The sequence below is a fragment of the Pelodiscus sinensis genome, chromosome 14, assembly GCF_052426305.1.
Source record: "Pelodiscus sinensis isolate ZL-2025 chromosome 14, ASM5242630v1, whole genome shotgun sequence".
Lineage (NCBI taxonomy): Eukaryota > Metazoa > Chordata > Testudines > Trionychidae > Pelodiscus > Pelodiscus sinensis.
In genome coordinates, this window is record NC_143065.1 from 28884869 (window position 1) to 28905149 (window position 20281).

General features: G+C 42.7%; 2 protein-coding genes across 2 annotated transcripts in view; both read right to left on the minus strand.

Moving 5' to 3' along the window:
- CEMIP (cell migration inducing hyaluronidase 1) overlaps positions 1-20281 on the minus strand; it is a 153481-nt gene that overhangs the window by 100883 nt on the left and 32317 nt on the right. The window lies entirely within an intron of this gene.
- The window catches only part of LOC102463456 (cell surface hyaluronidase CEMIP2-like), an 81586-nt gene that overhangs the window by 13980 nt on the left and 47325 nt on the right, over positions 1-20281 (minus strand). Inside the window, exon 18 of the mRNA XM_089782061.1 lies at positions 15715-15923. Within this exon, the coding sequence (XP_089638187.1) occupies positions 15715-15923 (209 nt within the window). The remainder of the gene's footprint in view (positions 1-15714; positions 15924-20281) is intronic.

Genomic DNA, 20281 nt, shown 5'->3' on the forward strand with positions numbered 1-20281 from the left:
ATAAAAGTAGCAGGGTAAAGCATGGTGCTACAGTACAGTTCAGAAACTTATGGAGGATAATTTTCCAGAAAAGTATAACATATCTTGGTTTCCAGATGCTCTTAGCCTACAGATTTTTTTTTAATTATTATTATTTTGGTAGAATAAGAGAAGCTGAAAATCATAGAAAGGGTACAGTTACATAAGAGGGGAAAAAAGCCAAAGGGGGAAAAAATGTAGTTTTTATTTCTCATTTTCCTGTTCAGTGACTCAGTGGGCCACAAATAGGCACCTAAGCTATTGCTGTGGTTGATTTTACCCATTATCCCAAAGAACAGATGGGATTCTGAGATCTCTGTCCATTGATATTTGCAAGAATAGCTGGATTCACAGGTGACTTGTGGTAGCACTTGGTAGGTGCACTACCCCTTATACCCCTACCGTATTTTAATTACTAAATGGGATGCCCCCACATGCACCCTGTCCCTCTGTGTGGCCCTCCCTGCAACCTCTCTTCAGGCACCAGTCGCCCCGGCTGGATTCCGGTTTACGAGGTGGGCTGTGGTTCAGAGACAGAACACCCTGCACATTTCCAGTGTCTTTGAGTCCCTACTGCTTTGGAACAGAAACAAACTTATTCCACTCAGCTACTTTTTGAGGGCCCTATGGCTTATACAGTGAACTCTCCAGAGGTGAGATCACTTTATGTTTAAAAGCAAACACCACATTACAAGGTGGAATAAAGGACAAGCTGTTCTAGAACAATAAACCAAATTCCTATACACAGGCTCTATCAATCGGAGCCAAATACTGCCCTCTAAATTTTAAGCAACCCCAGCTGTGTCACAACTCAGCATAATTGAAAACCAGAGATATTTTCAGACATATTGGCCTCCATCTGAAGGAAATACACTAGAGCCATGTTCATGGAATATTTTTAGGATAGTGTCCCAAGACACACAGCTGTTTCATAAGGGTGATTTTTTCCCCCATTTTTCACATTGTTTTAGCACATTTGGTTCCCTGGAGAGAATGGCACCGAAATATCCCAACACCTCCTTGAAAGGCTGGGAACTGACTCTTGTGCAGTGTTACAACATTCCGTGTGTCACCGTCCCATGGGGAAGAAAAGCACTAAATACAAAAAAGAAAGGGGAAAGAAGCAACAGCAGAGATGATCAGTTTTTCCAGAGTACATTGGAATACCACATGGAGGGGGCTGACTGGATTTGGGAAGGGGGGGGGGGGAAATCACATCAATAAGTTATCTTCATGTGCCTTTATTTGGGAAAGTTTTCAGAGGCATACATAAGCCTTAAGGCTATTACTACAATGAAGGGTTGGGGCAGGGAAGGGAGAGGGGCTGAGGCAACAGATTCATTGCATTTCATTTAAATGGCCTCTTATTTAACCCTACTTTTATTTGTTTTAAAGTTTCACATTAGCTACTTTAGCTGTTTGGCAAAGGGGAAGAAGTGGTTGTTCAGCATGAGTCATTGAGAACCATCATCCATACCTTTTGCTTTGCTTGTCTGGGACACCCAGGACAAGCACAGCAGTGATAACAAGGGTATCAGAACATGAAATGTAAGACCCTACATTGCATTTGGTGAGCAGAAAATTACAGAGTCAGAGGCCCCCCTGTAACTATTGCCAAGACTGCAAAAGAAATGTAGTCTCCGGATGCAGAGCTGTGAACCAGGAACGGGGAACCTCAGGCCCGGGGACCAGATACAGTCCCCAGCTTGCCTGGATCCAGCCCCTGAGGCTCAGGGCTTCCCCCCAGCATTGGGGAGCCTGCACTGGCACTCCAGCCCCTCCCCCCACTCAACCACAGGTCCGGAGAGCACAACATTTACTAGTCTGGGCCCCCCTAGGCTCTGGCGTGTAAGAAGAATGTGGGGAGTGTCTTTCTGCTTCTCAGTCAGTCAGGTTTTTTCCTCCTCCTCGCTTCCTTTTCCCTGATTGATTTCTCTTTGAGTCAGTGGCCCGCCCCCCCAGTCCAAAAAAGGGTTCACCAACCCTGCTGTAAATCATCAGTCAACCCAGCTTTGGGTCAGCAGAACATTAAGATAGGAGCTATTTCTGCTCTCTATGTGGTGCTGGATGCAGGAGAGCTTGTGGCTGGACCATTCAGCTGCAGGAAGCCTTATTCCCAGTTAAACCTCTGTTTGGATTCTTATTTTCATCTAGCGAAGTAACAGCTAGAACTCTCACAGGTGGATCAAGCTAAATTTGGACTGGCGTGCATCTGAGCCTAGGTCCATGTTTCACCTTTCCTAACAAGCAAGCAATATCAGATGGGATTTTCCACTAAGTGACTGCTAAAAGCCAGTAGGCATTCTGTTTCTAGACCACTTTTCTGATCTCCTATTATCACAGAAACAAACATTTCAAATATTTTTATAACTGTAAAAATCTATGCCATTGACTTAGAATCTAGTCAGTTCCAAAAGATGAACTGAGTTGTTTCAGAACTTCACCTGCTGAGTCCCCTAGGAGAATATGCCATTTTATATTTCTTCACTTTGAATGAAAGATCAAAATAGAGCCCTTCAAATCCATGAATATCCACTTTCATGGTGGGTATCCATATCACAGTTCATTTTTGTAGATGCAGAGGACGATGAGGATACAAATTTTATAATCTAGAACCCTGCAAATGTGCAGATATCTGCTTTATATCCACAACTCTGGATATGAACACAGATATTCGTGGCTCATTTTTGTGGGTACAGATGCGGATAAAAATTTTGTATCCGTGCAGGGCTCTAAAAACAAAGAGATGGTGATTAACAGATTTTACAAAAGGAAATAGTGAAACTGACTGTACATAAAATGCTGTCACATGTAGAAAGTGAACAACGATGAGGATTTACACGTAACAAGGGGTTAACAATTTTCAAGCAGAAAGTCTGATTTTTGAGGTTTTCCCTTTAAAATGAAAATAAAGTCAAGTTTGGATGTTTTAGAAATTTTAAATAAAAAGAGAAAATATCAGTGTTTACAACCTTTAAAAGTGACATAATTCAGTTAATTCTAGTAGTAGGGTTTTTTTAGGTCAGTTTCCTCTCTGGTTTTTTCTCAGACTATTGGCACATGTAAAAGCAAAGCTAAACAACAACTGGTACAAAGTCAAGGTTTGCCTACCAGATATTAAATTGAATATTTAAAATGTCTACTGGCAAAGACATGTATCAACACAGCAGTTTTGGCTCCTGCATTCGTGTCTTTCAACAATCCACACAGTGTTTCGTGTATTTTTAGGAGCTTGTTTAGCACTGTTTATTTTCTCTTGGAAATGGCTGGGCAAAATAGACCAAATGGTTGTCTTGTGGCTTTTTAATTGACTTTTGCCATTCTGGCAAAAAGTTCCCTTGACTGCTGCCAGCCTCTGAAGTTCTTGAGCAAATTTAAAGGAAGCAACAAGGGGAAAATGGAAGAAGCAGTTCAGCAATTTCCTGTTATTGGACATATTAGATCTATGGCTTACTACTGTTGAGTCCCGTAATTCCAACGAAAACCGAAACACCCTCTATAGTTCAGACCAAAGCACAGCTCCAAAGAGACCCAGAGAAGTGTCTAAAACCCAAAATGAAATACACAGAGGGAAAAGGTTTGACATACCTTATGGTGTACTAAGGTAGTATCTTCTATTCAGTGTTTCAGATTTTGCATTTCTGATGCCAATAGCTTCCAGGAATAAACAAGGAAATATTGTAATGCCTGTATTTTGTGGCATGGAGATAAATTTGAACCTGAAGTAGTAGGTTTAACCTGAGTGGTACAGACAAGGAGTTTGGCTAAAGTAAGTTTAACGGGAGTGTACATCTGTTTGCTGCCCTCCTCTACAAGCAGAAGGTAAACGAAGCTCTTGCACCATATAGATTTTAGGTGGAGCATTGCAGGGGTGGGGAACCTAAGGCCCGGGGGTTGGATATGGCCCCTGGCTTGCCTAGATACAACCCCCCAACGCTTGGGTTCCTCCCCAGCATTGGGGAGCCCACACTGGTGCTCCATCCCTCCCACCATCCCACTGTGGGTGCTGGAGAACACAAAATCCACTAGCCGGGGCTCGCCTAGGCTCTGGTGTGCGAAGGGTACGTTGGGAGTGTCTTTCTCCTTCTCATTTGGGAGTATGGCAGTGAGGGTTTCGCTTTTCTTTTTTCCTTCTCACTTGTGTGCAGCCTCCCACCTGATTTTCTGTGGATCAGCATTGGGGGCCTGATTTTCTGTGGCCCCTGATCCAAAAAAGGTTCCCCTCTCCTGCTCTAGAGAATAAAATATCAGACTTGAACAAAAATGTGCATAACCATAAAGAAGTCTAATAACTGTTCTAGATACTGGACATTCTAGAAGGGCCAAGTTTTGTCCCTGAAAACACCCATGAACATTTTGTTGGTATGACTCATTTTATGGTTGACAAGCATGAAATCGATAAGCCAAATTCTGATCTGATTGATGAAAATCTCAGGTAACCCCACAACAGCGCAGAACAGAATGTGGCTAGAAAATTAAGCTGTGTCTACACTAGTACTTTTAATCAGTAAAACTTTTGTTGGTCAGGGCTGTAGAAAAAACCCTCAAACCACCACACACCCGACAAATTTCACAGACAAAAAACACCCGGGTTGACAGCGCTATGTTGGCAGGAGATGCTCTCCTGCTGATATAGCTACCACGGCTCATTAGGGGTGGTTTAATTATGCTGATTGGAGAGCTCTCCCTGCATCAGCACACAGTAGCTATACAAGAGACCTTACAGTGACACCGCTGCAGTGGTACTACTATAAGATCTGTGGCATAGACATATATCAGTAAAAAAAATATCCCAATGGTTATAACTGCCGGCAGCACATGCTGGAAACTAATAAAGATGAATTCTTTTCAAATACAGAATACACATACTTAGAAGAATGACTTAGTGAGCAAAAATCTCCCTGTTTTTCCCCAAACGATTACTAGTCTGATATAAAAAATAGGCCATCTGACCCCCCCACCATCTATATAAGCACAATAAAAATGTATTCTCAAAGCATGTGGAAGGGATTAGTAATTGGATTCCTATTCACATCAATAGGAGAGTTTCAAATGTAAATCCTCACGCACTGCTCTGAAAGGTAATATCCCAAATGGGTAATACCAATCACAGATAGAATTCTGAACCAAAGGGGGAGGGGGGGAAAAATCACACTCCTAGCTTTCACTCCATCTTAGCCGCAAATTTCAAGAGGTGCTTAGCATCTGCAATTGCCATTGACCTCCGTGAGAAGGCCGTTTGAAGACTCAGAGGAGAAGTGAACGGATCACTCAGACAGTGAACTGTCTGGTCGCAGGCTCCTCATCTGCCTACCAAAAGTGCAGTCAGCCACCTTCACAATGCAGCAGACCTCTCCTGAACGCTAACTCCACTCCAGTGCTTGACTGGGGGAGCGGAGTGTGATATACTCCCCCCACTCTCATGAATCATAATTAAGAAACAAAATGGGGCTGAGAACAAACTGGAGAGTATCTTCACTGCCCTCCTCTACCTCCAATTCAAACATCTTTCATTTCAGCAGACTGGCTCAGAGGCCATTTTTCTTGCTGGCTCACTAGAGCTGTCCATCATGCTCTGTCTATATATTTCTTTAAGGCTTTTCCTTCAGCTCCAGTCCATTAAGCACGGTCAAGTCCTCACAGGGATGAGACAGCTACCAGGCAAACAGCCAACAATTTTCTTTTTCAAGGCTTTGTTAAGGCCAGCCACTTCTGAAAAAACAACTCACTACAGTTCTAGTGACAAAATAAGATGCAGGTCTCCATTGATTCATGGCCTTTCTGGAGGCTCACAGAGTCTAAATCTGCCATAGAGAATTGACAGAGGCAGTTCATATTCACACCAAAGTTCACAGTTTTGTTTTCACACTTATGCCACTTTTAAGCAAAGGGCAAATATTTTTGAGGACCAAATTATTGGCCAAATTCTGCCCTGAGCACCAACCTTACCATTGGTAGTAAGGCTGTATGGGAAGTAGTCAGCACAGTATTTGACTCACAGAACTTACATTCAGACTCCAAAACCTTTCTGTACTGAAATATTAGGAAAAAATGATTTTGACAGTCACACAATTTTTTTTAAATTTCTCTTCTCCACTGGATTATCCAGTACTGTATTACTGAATATGGCACATACCTACATGGTGAGAACTGAAATTCACAGACACAGGACTCACTGGTTTGGAAGGGAGGGGAGGAGAAAGAATAAAGAAAAAAAATCTCAGCTTTCACTGGGTGAGAAAAGAACAAGTAACATGTCTAGCCCCTTCTCTCCTGCAGACAGCCTTGAAAATGAAAACCAAAATAAACCCAAGTAATTCACTTGCTAGGGCAGAAGAGAACAAGCAGCTGGGTTCTACATCTGCAGTGAAAGGTTGGGTGTGGGGATGGATCTCAATGTATATAATAAACACATGGGAAGAATGTGAGAGTCAGGCAGTCAAGAGTCACCTCAGTAGCCTTCTGGCTAGCCCTGTGCCTAGAAGTAAACTGGAGGAGAGGTTTGTGGACACCAATAGTAACAAAAGTGGTTTCACAGACTTAAAATGTTAGTGCCAGTTCCACATTACGCTGCTACAGTAATAATATGCAACACCTATGCAACTCACATGCCAACATTTCAGTAAACATTTCAGCGCTTTTCTTAATGGTAAAATACCTCACTACAACTCCACATTTGATTAATTTAATGGATCAAAGATCAGTAAGAAAAATTATTTCTGAGGCAGCATATTTAGGGCCAAATTATGATACCCTAATTCACGTCTATTAACACTTTATTTAGATCATAGTTGTACCTACAAGCCCCAACTAGCAGTTACAGTTCATACATAAAACAAAAACATGGTCACAGCCCTAAAGCTGCCAGTAGCAATGTGATTTGCAGCAAAAGTTTAATCTGTGAGTGTATGCATCACTCTAGGGAATAATGACAGAAGCAAAGGATTGCTCATACGCTAATTTATAAAAAACAAAAACAAATTTTAAAAGCTTCATCTGCCAGGCACGTTTGCAACAGGATCCTTCTAGCCTGGTCTCATTTTCTTTGTTTTCCTCCAGATTGCATCACTGGTAAAAAATTTAATCATACCTAAGATAAGTAGCTAAAAGCATGAATCACTCTAAACAAGTAGCTGTAAACAACAATCCTCTGAAAGCTGAAACCAGCTCAGTCAAAGCCAAGAATTATTAGTGCCTTGGAGTTTCATTTGGGGAGCTAGAGAACATAGATGATTTGCTTATGCTGAAGGGTATGTTATGATAATTTAGATCATTTAGATTTAAAAAAACCCACGCACTTTGCTAAACATGGAAATGGTGTTAACATGTTTTTTGATCTAGATGTAATTTATGGGCCCAAACTATAACCTTAAGGTTGGGATGGGGAAAAGCAGGAGCTTGGTGTAGAGATCTCAACCTACCCCTGTGCTCTGAGTTCTGAGTCAGATTCAAAATAAGTGTCCTTCTCAATCCTGCCCAAATGTGGTAGAAATCCCATAACATTTCAACACTATTGAATGAGTTCATAAACCCTAGCTGTGCTACAGCCTCCATCCAGACTCTGAGACCTCAGCTTAATACAAATAAGAATTCTAACACTGCCTCCTGTGCCCATGTCTATAGAAATGTAAATACCCTGGCTTTTGGAAGTACTCAATAGGAGTCCAAAGAAAACACACAATTTCATTCATTTCCAATCAGAATAGTACAAAAGCAAACTCCCCAGGCCTTCCCTACCACTAAAATTTTTTCAGAGGTACAACAAAGTGCTGAGCACAAATTATCAAGTGTTGCGTACATCATCAACTTCTATTAAGTTGGGGCACTTAACAGCAGGCCATAAGACAGAACCAATGGATAAAGCATTATGAAGACAGACATGAGCGTTTCCACAGTCTGTGGCAACAAGGCAGGTCAGAGTACATGTGATAGGGTTGCCAGGTGTCCGGTTTTCGCCTGGACTGTCCATTATTTGGGTCCCTCATCCGGTTTAAAAAAAAAGCCCCAGGAAATACCGGACATTTCATATGTCCGGTATTTTCTGTTTCCCTCGGACGGAAGCCCAGTGGGGACAATTTTCCCCTGCAGTGTCTGGCAGGGGAATGAGTAACTCAGGACCATTTAAAGGGCCTTAACAACTTTGGTCTCCCGCCTCCCCCCCCAACAGAATTTTTCCGGGTGTTTTTATTTGGGGGGGGAAGGAGGTTGATCGGTATTTTTTGTTAAACCATCTGGCAACCCTATATTCAGAAAGTTTTTGTGGGAAGATTGTGAGGATTTGACTCTAAGGATACATCTTCAGAGCAGGGCTAAAGTCAAATTAAACTATACACCTTCAGCTATGTCAATTGCGTAGCTTAAGTCGAAATAGCTTATTTCGGCTTTTGGCACCGTCTATACAGCCGGAAGTCAACAGAAGTACACTCTTCCTTCAACTTCCGTTACTCATAAAATGAGGGTTACCATGAGTTGGAGTAAAACGCCCTCCAGCTCAACATTATTTCAGAATAAAGGCTTGTAGAACAGACCCACATTGTGTTATTTTGAAACAACATCAGTTATTCTGAAATAACGCTGCTGTGTAGAGGAACCCTAAGAGTGTGTCTACACAGCAAAGTTATTTCAGAATAATGGCCGTTATTCCAAAATAACTCTGAGTGTCTACACAGCAATTCCATTATTTTGAAATAATTTTGAAATAACGGATGACACATTCTGAAATCTGTAAGTCTCATTCCATGAGGAATCATGCCTATTCTGAAATAGCTATTTTGAAATAAGGTGTGTGTAGACACTCCACTTCTGCTATTTCAGCCCACAACAGGGCCATTCTAAGTTATTCCTCCTGGAGCTCTAAATCAAGACAGCACATCTACATTAGGGTTGCCTGCTTTGTACTAATTTTGAGGCTTCCCTGCAGTGTAGACGTGCTACTTTGAAATAAGCTATTTAGGAATAACTATTGCAGAATAGTTTATTCCAAAATAACTGTGCAGTTAAGAGACCTCAATTTATTATTCAGATACACTCTGGTATTCATCTCAGGTCAGCTAATTCAGTAGAGCCCTGCACAGATACAAAATGTGTATCCACATCTGCCAAAATGAGCCACAGATATCCACATACACATCCACAGATGAAGATACCCATGGATATAAAGCGGATATCTGTGGATTTGCTGAGCTCTATAAATCAGAGCAGATGATGGAAAGTGTCTGTTAATGCTTACCGAGAGACCAAGTACAGAAGTATTAGCTGGTGCTCATTAGTAACACTGAACGTACAGTCTAATTGCCCTTGCTTTTCAGGCTTTTTCCATAGTACAGTCTACCACATGATGCTCAGACATTTACTTTGAAGTGATTTGAGCCCTCTTTAGATTTTCTGGTAATGCAAATAAGCCTCACTGATTTACTGAACTGCACAAGGTATTTGATAATAGTCTTTGCTTTAGCCTCTTCCAAGATTAGAGACTCTGCACACAAACAAAGACTAGGTCATTAAATTGAAGGACTTAGTTTCTGCTTTGCCTACTGTATGACGTGCTAATCTTTGGACCATTTCTCCGCAGTCTGAGAGGAGACACTTACCACAGACAAACAATGTTCCCTATAGTCTCCGCCTCGCTTTCCAAATCCTTCTCCCCCCCCCCCCCATCCTTTGCCCTCATATAACAAGCTCCTCTGAGGTTCTTTGTGCTTCATAAATGGATGTTAGTGCTGAGCAGAGCCCTTAACCTAGTTTTTACAGATAATTTCCATCCCTCAATGAAGATTTTTTTTTTAAAAAAAGGGGGAACAGTGGCCAACAGACTGATAAGACACTGTGGATAGGTCTTAGGTCTCTGTTCATGAAACTTTCACACACAATTTATGCTTGACAAAACAGACTTCAGAATATTTTGATAAGTTCTACAGGACTTTATTCCTTATCATTAAAATTCCAATTGGTATTCTCTTTCGGTCAGTTGCCAAACTGTTTGCAAGTTACCAGATCCTATGTTAACAGACCTCAATAGCATGCCTTCATCTTATCTTTATAATAAAATACTCACATCCATCTAACTACCCTGTGCATAATTTTTTTTGGGGGGTGAGGGGGAAAGGGAAGGGAAAGGGAGGGAAAAGTGTCCCTTTCTGAGCCAACCTGGACATGCCAAAAACACTAACAAAGATCAATTTGCAGACTTTAAAATGGACTTGGGTTTTCTATATGAAAATTGGTGACCCTACTACCATGCCCAATAAGTCACATGGATCTATTTCTGGAAGGGAAATTGGTTTTCCTCATGCAACTTGCACCACATCAGAGTTTCCACAGCAGAGCCATAAGTGGCAGCAAGCACTGGTTCAGGAGGTCATGTTTTTCTTTGATTTTCTTAACCCATTTATATCTTTTAGCAGAAACTTAAGGAATTTTGAGGGACTGCAATTACTGCATTCCTCACCTAAACATCAAATTCCACATGGAGGAGGTACATCCATGACAGCATGCCCTCAGCTCATCAGAAATAAAATTGAGGGCTCCTCTTGAGTGCCTGGACTCCAAATGTCATGCTCCAAGACATGCTTGTGTAGTGCTGCCTGACACTAGTGATGTCTATCAGGGATGGTCTAGACAGTATTTGGTCCTGCCATGAGGGCAGGGGACTGGACTCAATGACCTCTTGATGTCCCTTCCAGTCCTAGTATTCTATGATTCTATGACACACTAGGTTAGAGTCTCACCTGGAGTAAATCTGCATTGCTTCTTTGACTTTAACTGAGGCATATTGATTTACCCCTCTGACCACCTTTCAAATTCCAGGGCTTCAATTTTGTAAACAAGTGACTCTCAGACTGAGGCTCAGGAATTGCAAGTGGCTCTTTACCATCTCATGAGGGGAATCTTTGCGGCACATGATATTAAAACTGTGATTTAATTAACCACCAATCAGGATGCTTTTACTATGTTACTGTGAAATACCTGGTCAGTCATTTTCCTTTGAGTACACAGAAAAAGAGAGTGAGTGAAAATGATTTCACATTACTCTGGTTTTTAGGTAACACTGATCATTTGTTTGGCTCCTGAACCACTGCGGTCTGAATATCACTGCTTTAAACAGATGTGAATTCAATGTAAATCACCACTGTTGGGATTTATGGAATTTTTGGAGGCAACGAAGGAGTTAACCAGACAAGTATTCAGCATGAGTATTATGTCTGACTGTTGGAGCAGTCCAAATCCTGGTATGCATCCCACTGTCAAATTCTTTATTTCCCCTCTGACCTTCTTCTAGCCAACTCAAAATACTTATTCCAGAAACAGCCGTGCTGCCTAGCTAAAACATCAATATTCCTGATAGAGCTAACCACTGCTCTACCAATGCCAGGTAGAAACAGTTTAATGATTTAATAAAATTATTACTCCCAAGACACTGCTCTTGAGCTTATCAATCATTCTTCTTGGTTTTGCTAACCGTGCAGTTTTTACACTCTCCTCTGTCCAGACCACGTTCATTTTCTGCTTGATTATTCACAGTGCTATGTGTTTAAAAGTCAGGAAGACCTGTTAAGGCAGGTACTATCTTCCCAGGTAATATCTTCCCAAGAGGTTTAACTTGATCTCAGTCTTGGTAATTTGTTATTTCTTCCATTCCAAAAACAGAAAAAGCTGTGCTGAAGTAAAGGTCACTTTGGAAATGCTTAAGAGACAGTGTTTTTTAATCAAAATCCTGTTTTCACCTCAGCTACTTTGCCCTTCCTCCAGAACCTCTTTTCTCTCAGTGCTTCTTCCGTGCAGCCTAAACTCTTCATCATTCTGAATACATCCAGAGGTAATGGTACTGAGTACCAGTAAGAAAGTGGCTGCTGGTACACAGCTGATGTTAAAGCACTGCTTCAGCAGTGCTTTAAGGACTGTACTGGCAAGACCAACAATGTGGGGCCCAGTGATTTAAAAGGGCCCAGAGGTTCCAGCCCCTGCCACCATTGTGGCAGCCCTTTAAATTGGATAGGGGTACAGAGCTGAAGGGCTGGTGGGTGTGTGACGATGGCTTCTAGCCCAACCCCTTCTGCCTCAGGCACTGCTCCTTCCAGGGCCCGAGAACAAGTCCCCCTGCCCCACCAATTGCCCCTGTTTGCTGGTAAGTCATTTTATCCCTGGCTGCACTGGTTACAGTGTCTAGTTTACTCAGAACAGGGATTTCCTACACTTGTTTCACTCTAGACTCTTGCTAGTAAGAAGCTTTATTGAGATGAAGCAAAATTGTGGATTCTCAGTATAGTGCATTTCTTCAAATGCCTGACAATGGTTTCCTGATCAACTTTTCCCCAGTCAAAATTATCTTACTGTGGTTCTCTTTTGTGAAACTAACCACACTGTGGTTTTTGAATACATTATGTGTTTATGTTGCTGCCTGACTAAAGGACCAGATCTCTGGCTGGGTTTTTTGTCAGAGACCCGGGGGCTGCTTATAAATTTGAATCTGTTTTGATGTTGGGGGCCAGAGCCTCGCCTAGAGTAAAAACTGGCATGGCTCCCCTGGAGACACCAGTGATACCCGCTGAAGATTTAGCTGTATAATTTCTTTGTAAAATTGCAAAGAAAATTACTTTTAAAATAGGGAAAGTGACCAAACTAGGTCTTGTCCTCAGATGACAAATGGACTTTTCTTCTCTGCAAAAGCACAAGGTTTTGAAAACTCTTAGACACGTTAATCGCTCCCTATCGCACGAGTGTGCAAGCCGTCACACACACAGGACCCACATTTTATCTACATCTTTAAATCACAGACGTCTGCAGTTTGCATCTCAGCATGGGCACTTGAGAAGGCTTCTGGAATTACGATGGAGGGGCTCATAATGGGATATATGGAGTCTGTGAACAACATCTCTGCATAGAGATTGGGAAGGTCTTAGCACCATAAAAAATTAGGATTGGAAGAGAACTCAGGAAGGCTATTTAGTTCATCCGCCTGTTCACAGCAGGACCAACACAGACTAAGCCATTCCAGTCAGGCTGGACCTTAAAAACCTTTAAGGATGGAGACTCCGCCACCTCCCTACGCAACCCATTGCAGTGCTTCCCCACCTTTCTGTGAAACAGTTTTTTCCTTATATCTAATCTAGACCTCACCCACTGCAACTGGCCACATTCATCTGATGAAGTGTTTTTTACCCAGGGCTGGATTAAGACCTTTAGAGGCCCTAAGCACTGAAAAGATGATGGTACCCTCCCATATGCAATTCAAAATAAAAACAATACTATACCCTAAAATCTCATTTTTTGGGGTGCCCCTGCTTTGCTGGTGCCCTAAGCATGTGCTTAGTCTGCCTATTGGGTAATCCAGCCCTGTTTTTAATCCATGAAATCTTACACCCTAATAAATCTGTTAGTCTTTAAGTTACCACAGGACTCCTTGTAGTTTTTACAGACACAGTCTAACCCTCACACTTATTTTGACAATGTAAATAATGAATGCGCTTCACATATTATGATACTTTCTCTCCTCTCATTACTCCTTGTGCTGTCATCTGCCACCATGAAGAACAGGCCAGCTCCATCCTCTGTGGAATTCCTCTCCCCTTTCAGGTAGTTGAAGACTGCTATCAAACTCACTCCTCACTCTCCTCTTCTGCAGACTAAATAAGCCCAGTTCCCTTATCCTCTCCACATAAGTCATGTGCCGGAGCCCTCTAATCATTTTCATTGCCTTCCACTGAATTCTTTCCAATTTGCCCATATCCTTTCCTAATTCAGCCCAATATGCCATTAGCCTTCTTAGCTACAAGGGCATACTGAATCATATCCAGCTTCTTATCCACTGTAATCCCCAGGTCCTTTTTTGCTGAACTGCTGCTTAGCCAGTTGGTCCCTAGCCTGCAGCAGTACATGGAGTTCTTCTGTCCTAAGTGCATACACTTGTCCTTGTTGAATGCCATCAGACTTTTGGCCCAATCCTCCAATTTGTCTAGATCACCTTGGATCCTGTCCCTACCCTCCAGCACTGTTCCCCCTATTTTTTTTCCATCCATGTGCACAGAGGCATGTGCAGATGCATACTGCCAGTAGAAACACATGCTGCCAGCTGTGAGCATTCTGCTAATCAGCTGGGTGGCATTTGTATCTCTCCAGGGCAACCACCGAGCACTCAACTTAGAGGGAACACTGCCTTTCAGCATATGTACCGTTCCCCCTCTCCTGTCAGTATCATTGACAAACTTGTCCTTCTCAGGCAGTAGCAGTGAGCCATTTGGACAATGATGGGGCTGTTTAGATACCAGCACATTGTCAAAATGGATTTTGCTTGGGCAAAGCTTAAGCACCTCTGCTCTATGAGCAGTCCCCCCCCCCCCCCAACCCCTGCAAAGAAGAGAAAAACAAAACAAAAAGCACAACAAAAGCACAATCCTCTCACCCATACCCAGAGCTCCAAGGGACAATAGCAGAGACAAAGAGGTTAACAGATCTGTTTCAGAACATCTGTCTGGTGGATAAAACCAAGGTATAATCCTCCTTCCCCAATCACACTCGTGATTCCATGGACATCAGTGGGGCATTTCACGTGTGTAACTCAGGGCAGAATTTGATCCCAAAAATTTTCAGCACAGAAATGAGAGGGAACCAGATATTCAAAATAGAGCCCAAATGCTGCCTTTTGCTAAAACCTGCACAAATTAACTATCCTGCAGAAACTGAACTAAATGTTCTCTATGGGTTAGACTTACAAAGCTATTTAGGCATCCAAAGATGTAAAGAGATTCCTAACCTGCTTATGCATTTTTGAAAATCCCATTCCATTCCTGCCTTCAGCTTCAACATGAGTACTTTTTATGAATCTGTCCCTATGAGTTTAAGCAATTTGTAATGCATGAGACTAACAGATTTACTTAAGGTGCCACAGGACTCCTCATTGTTTTCATAGTTACAGACTAACACAGCTACCCCTCTGAAACTTATTTTGACAATGTAAATAATAGATGCACTTCACATATTGTGATGCTGTCTCTCCTCTCAGTTAAACCAATGCAAATCAGGTACAACTGCACTGAAGTGGACAGAAGCAAGTCACTATAAAACCCATGTACATGTCATAGCAAATCAGTCCCTTTACCATTCGTTAAAAAACAGTAGAGCTCAATGGGGCTGTGGAGGATGTGGGGGGAGAAAATGGAACAACCTGCAGGGGAAAAGTCAGTTTAAAGTGTGTATGACCTAATGTTATACTGAGAAGGTACAAGGAAACATGGAAACAGAATAGAGTTTTAAAATCAGTTTTGAAATATTTCAGCAGACACTTCGGTATTTTTAAACTTTATAAAAGTGTCATAGTTTAGGCCAGAGAAGATGTGATTCTCCAGACACATTTAAGTAAATTTTTGCACTTTATGTACATGTGTGGAAAATAAAGCATGTGTCCTGCAGCTAGTGTAAACAAATGAAAGAGAGCATGCGAGGACTCTTTTGGATCTGGGACAGCATGCCCGTGGTAAACTGGATTTCATTGCAAAACTTACTGGAAGGAGAAAAGTCTCTGCACTTTAGAAAGGCTGCAGTAAAGTGAACACAGAGGCACTTGTTGATGACTGATACAATTATAAACAACTTACTGCAGTTCTCAGAAGTTGCTGTTATTGTGCCAAAAGACTTGGAAAAGCATCATAGCTATCTATACTCCTGTCAGAGCTGGACCATACAAAAAAACATGGGTAGTACCTGTTGAAGTTGATTGGGTACAGAATGACATCCTCAGGTGCTCTCCCATCCCACTGAACAGTATAGGCCTCTTCGAGCATCACCACAGGTTGGTACTGTTGGTATGCTACTCCTCTATTCACTCCCTGCAGCCTCAGGGGATGAGAAGGGTATGTCGCTCTGGCAATTGACAAAGTCAGATTCTGAGGCCGTCTGGCCTGAATATAAAGCTGAGGGTGAAAGAAAACAGACAGTCTCTGAACCATCACTGTTTCACCTTTCCATGTGTGTTTGATCATCATTTCCTTTAAATGGCTTTGCCAATGAAGAGTTCAGAACTTTCTGAAAGACACTGAAGCATTTCCAACTTAAATAATGCAGTACATCAAAACCAGATTTTTCTAGCTATCTACATGTACACCATTAAGTGACAAAAGGACTAGTGCACCAAATGTTTACAGCTCAAAGGGAAATTGGGCATTCAGGAAATGTTACTAGGTGCTTTTCTTTATAAATGCCAACAATTACATTTTTAAGTACAGGGTTACAGGCATGATTCAAAGCCCTCTGTGGATTTTGGCTTAGTCCCATAATCTGTTGTGGAAGCCACATGTCTATTCTCCGGTAAGGGACTAAGATGAAGTATTTGGGGACTAGAAAATATAACTAGGGTTCTAGTAGACTTCCCCACATTCCAAATAGTGTGTTACACATGATCCGTTCTTCTGCACTATGCTTAACAGATGCATTTTCCCCTCCTTCTCACCGGTCATTTCTCCTCACCCTGGGATCAGGATATGGATTAGCTTACATGAACTTTTACAGTTTTACTTAACTTTTACAACTTAGGACACATACAATCTTGCCTCACTCTCTTTAACACCATTCAAAGGGGGGAGCCCACCCATCTTCAGCAGACTAGCATAAGAGCATGCATGAAACAGCTTATTTCTACAAGACAGTTAATTTATTTCTACCTTTTAAAAAGCAATTTCACATCTTGAAGACAAAAATGGAGGCAGCTTTATGGCCTCTGGGGCAGACAGAGCACTGGGCTGGAAGTCAGGAGTCTGGGATTCTAAATGAAGCTCTGTCATTAACCACCTGTGAGACCCTAGGCTCTTCCCTCCTTTCCCCCTCTGATCTGAGGTCTTCTTTCTCTATTTAGACTATAAGCTCTTCAAGGAAGGCGCCAATGGGGGAGCGGGGAAAGCAAAGGGGGCAACTACCCTGGGGCCTGGTGATACAAAAGGCAGTGCACCGGGCCCTTTAAAATTCACTGCCAGAGCATTGCAAGGCATATTCCAAGAAGCACTGAGAGCTTAAAGGGAGGCACAGTGTTCTCTGGGTGGTGCTCAAGGCTGCCTTGCCCCAGCCGTGCCCCTTCTGAATGAGCAGCCCATCCCCCCCTTCCCCACGAACCCAGCAAGGCTGTCAGTCCTGCTAGTCTCTTACTATGACTATATACACAATATCAAGCATGTTAAGGCCCTTCTCTTTACACCATAATGTCATCAGACTCCAGGAGAAAAGAGAGTGTGTATTTAAAAGGCGTTGCTCCATAGGCATGACAGAGGACGTGCCTGCCTCTCCCTTTTCTGTCAGGCATAGCATCCATCTCAGAATATTGCAGCCAGTTGCTGCTTCCTTCTTGGTGACAACAAAACTGATCTGACCAGAGAAAGTGGTGGGGTGCTCAGCACAGTGGTTCTGTAACCTCTGGTCTGCTTTGTGGCATGAGTTTATGGAAGTGTTTAGGCTTGTGGTTTCATGCCTGGAGGTCTAAAAGCAGATCCTGAGCTCCACAACAAGAGCGGCCTGACTTTCAGAGGTGCTGAACATGTATAGGTACGAAGGACTCTAGTGAAGCTGAGGCTACTCAGTACCCCTGAAAAAGAGAGGCTCCGTTTGGTTGCGTGCATAATTATGGAGTTAGCAGCCTCATTGTAGGCATCCACATACCACTGGGGCCAAACACCTTTCAGGATCAGACCAAGTGTTGGAATTAACTTGTTTTGCTTCCCTCCGCCCCATGGTTGAAACTAGCTGGGCTGACAGCCACCATGGAAGGTCTCAGGGGGGTGGCTTCACGCCCAGAAGGGCAGAGCTCAGGTAGAAGGAGCAGGGTCAAGAGCAGGTCAGCCCTTAGTGTTGCTCAGACTGTAACACACTTCCCTCTCCCTGAGTCCTTGGAGCCACACTGAGCTGCACTCTGGTGGCAATTCAAAGGGGCTCAGGGCTCCAGCTGCCTCTGCAGTAACAGCAGCTGGGAGCTCTGGGCCCCCTTGAATCTCTGGGCCCTGGGGCAATTGCTCTTTTGCCACCTCCAGTAGCAGGCCTGGTTGAAACCATAAATCACATTATTTTAATAAACTATTTCCCCGGTGAAGCATATTTGCTCACTCTTCAATGTCTCAAGGGAACACCCCCCCCCCCCCCGAATATCTCGAATAACTTTTAAATTCAGAAGAAACACATTTTAAAAGAATTAGGATACTAAAGAAAACCTGTTTGCCCTTTACATACAAGCCCCAGATCAGGAGGTCAAAACCATGCAATGCCGTCAAAAAGCATATTAAACAGAGTCACTCACTGCCATCACATTGAAATTCTGTGGCATGTTGTACAGGAGGTCAGATTAGAGGAGAATAATGGGCCCTTCTAGTCTTAAAAAGTCTGTGAATTTGTATATTATTCTTGATCTGAATAGTGTTTTTCTGACTATGGAATGTTGGAATCACGTCTGACACTGCAAAAGAATACTGTAGGCCTCTTTCCACATGAAAGTAGCATTCATCAGGTCACTCACCTTTGAATTCTGTGTTCTCCTCCTCCCCCCTCCCCCCAAAATACATTTCTCAGGTAATCAGATAATATTTAGGTAGTAACTGAAATGCACCCATCAGAAAAAAAAGTAAAAAATTAAGGTAAAACAAGTCCTCCAAACAGTGAAATACATTCAAAGATAGGCAGAAAGTCCTTACATTCCAGGATGGAAAAGAAAACCATCCTAAAGACAAACTGCCAAAAAGATGTGATCAGGCATTGTGAACTAAGCTGTCCACTGCATCTACTGTTAATAGGTTCAATAAAGGATGGAAGAGTTTACAATATGCTTCCCAAATAAGATGGTAAAGAACATGTGTCATTTAACTTAACTGGCAGTAATATTTTCTTAAATGTCTTGGGACAAAGTTACAGGCTTAACTAAAAGTCTAGTAGTTACAGTTGTTTTATAAACACTGTATCATTGTCAATTAATAAAATGCAAGCTTTGTGGTTAGCTACAAATATTTGTAAACTTACTTCATATCCCTTTACAGCCATCACAGGTCAGATTTCCAGAATTGTAATCACGTATCTTTTTACCTACATGATACAAGTTTACATATTCTGGATACTTTGAAACTTGCACATCCATTTTATTATTAAAATAGCAAACGCTGGAAGTCCCTGAACAATGCAGACAGACGCTTGCAATCCTGTGCAGACCCACTGAAGCCAATAGGGTTCAACATGGGGATACGGGACAACCCATAAAAGAGTTTACTGCAGCTAATATATAGAACTAACAGTCAAGCGCTCTTATCTACAGAAGAGAATAGGAAGACTCTCTGCAAGTTTACCCACTAGGGATGTGAATGGTTAACTGGTTAGCCTCACCCTTAACAGGTGAGGCCTACTGGTTCTGGTTAACCGGTAGGATCTGGAGCAGCTCCTGGCCCTCTGTGGGAAGGGGCTGCTCCAGGCCCATGAGGCCCAGTGCAGGCAGGGGCTGTTCCATCCACCTGGAGCAGGCCCCTGTCCATAAGGTGGGACCCACTCCAGCCCACCTGCCCTCCTTTAATTGGTTAACCAGTTAATTAAATGGTATTTTACATCCCTATTCCTTGTGCTGCTACCCTGTCTGCAGACTTCATCCCTCCAGATCAGAAATAGATCACACCTACATGTCTACACTAGTGCATTTGTCAGTAAAAAATATTTTTGTTGATCCGGAGTGGGGGGGGGGGGGGGGGGAAGAAGAGAAATCCTATGGTGACAGACCCAAGTTTTGCCAATGCAAGTGCTGGTGTGGACAGTGCTTTGTCTGGTGAGACACAGTCTCCTACCAAACACAGTCTCCCACAGTGCAGGTGATATTAATGAACAAATGAGTGAGATGAGTGAGTGGTTAGATAGAAGCCCTTATAGAGGCACACCTGTTCCACTGTAGGGTCACATCTACATTACAGACCTAAGTCTCTGCCTATTCAGTCCCTGACTTTGCTGAGTCTGCCATCCAGGGTGACAGCACCAGTTCCAGTGGTAGTTTCATGATTTGGAGTCCTGTTTTCTGTGCAGTGAGCTGAGTCCATTTTAAATAACCCCAGAATAACTACCAACAACTTTTGGTTACTACAGGTTGGACCTTGCTGATCCAGCACCTTTGGAACCTGACTGGTCCCAAATAAGGGGATTTGCCAGACTGGGGAAGTCCCTCTCCTCCTGGCCCATGCTACCACTGGGTTAGGACGCCAGCCTACCCCCATCCTGTGAGGTTTTAATCCTCCTAAAAATCTCCCTGAGTCTATCAAGCCCTAATGGA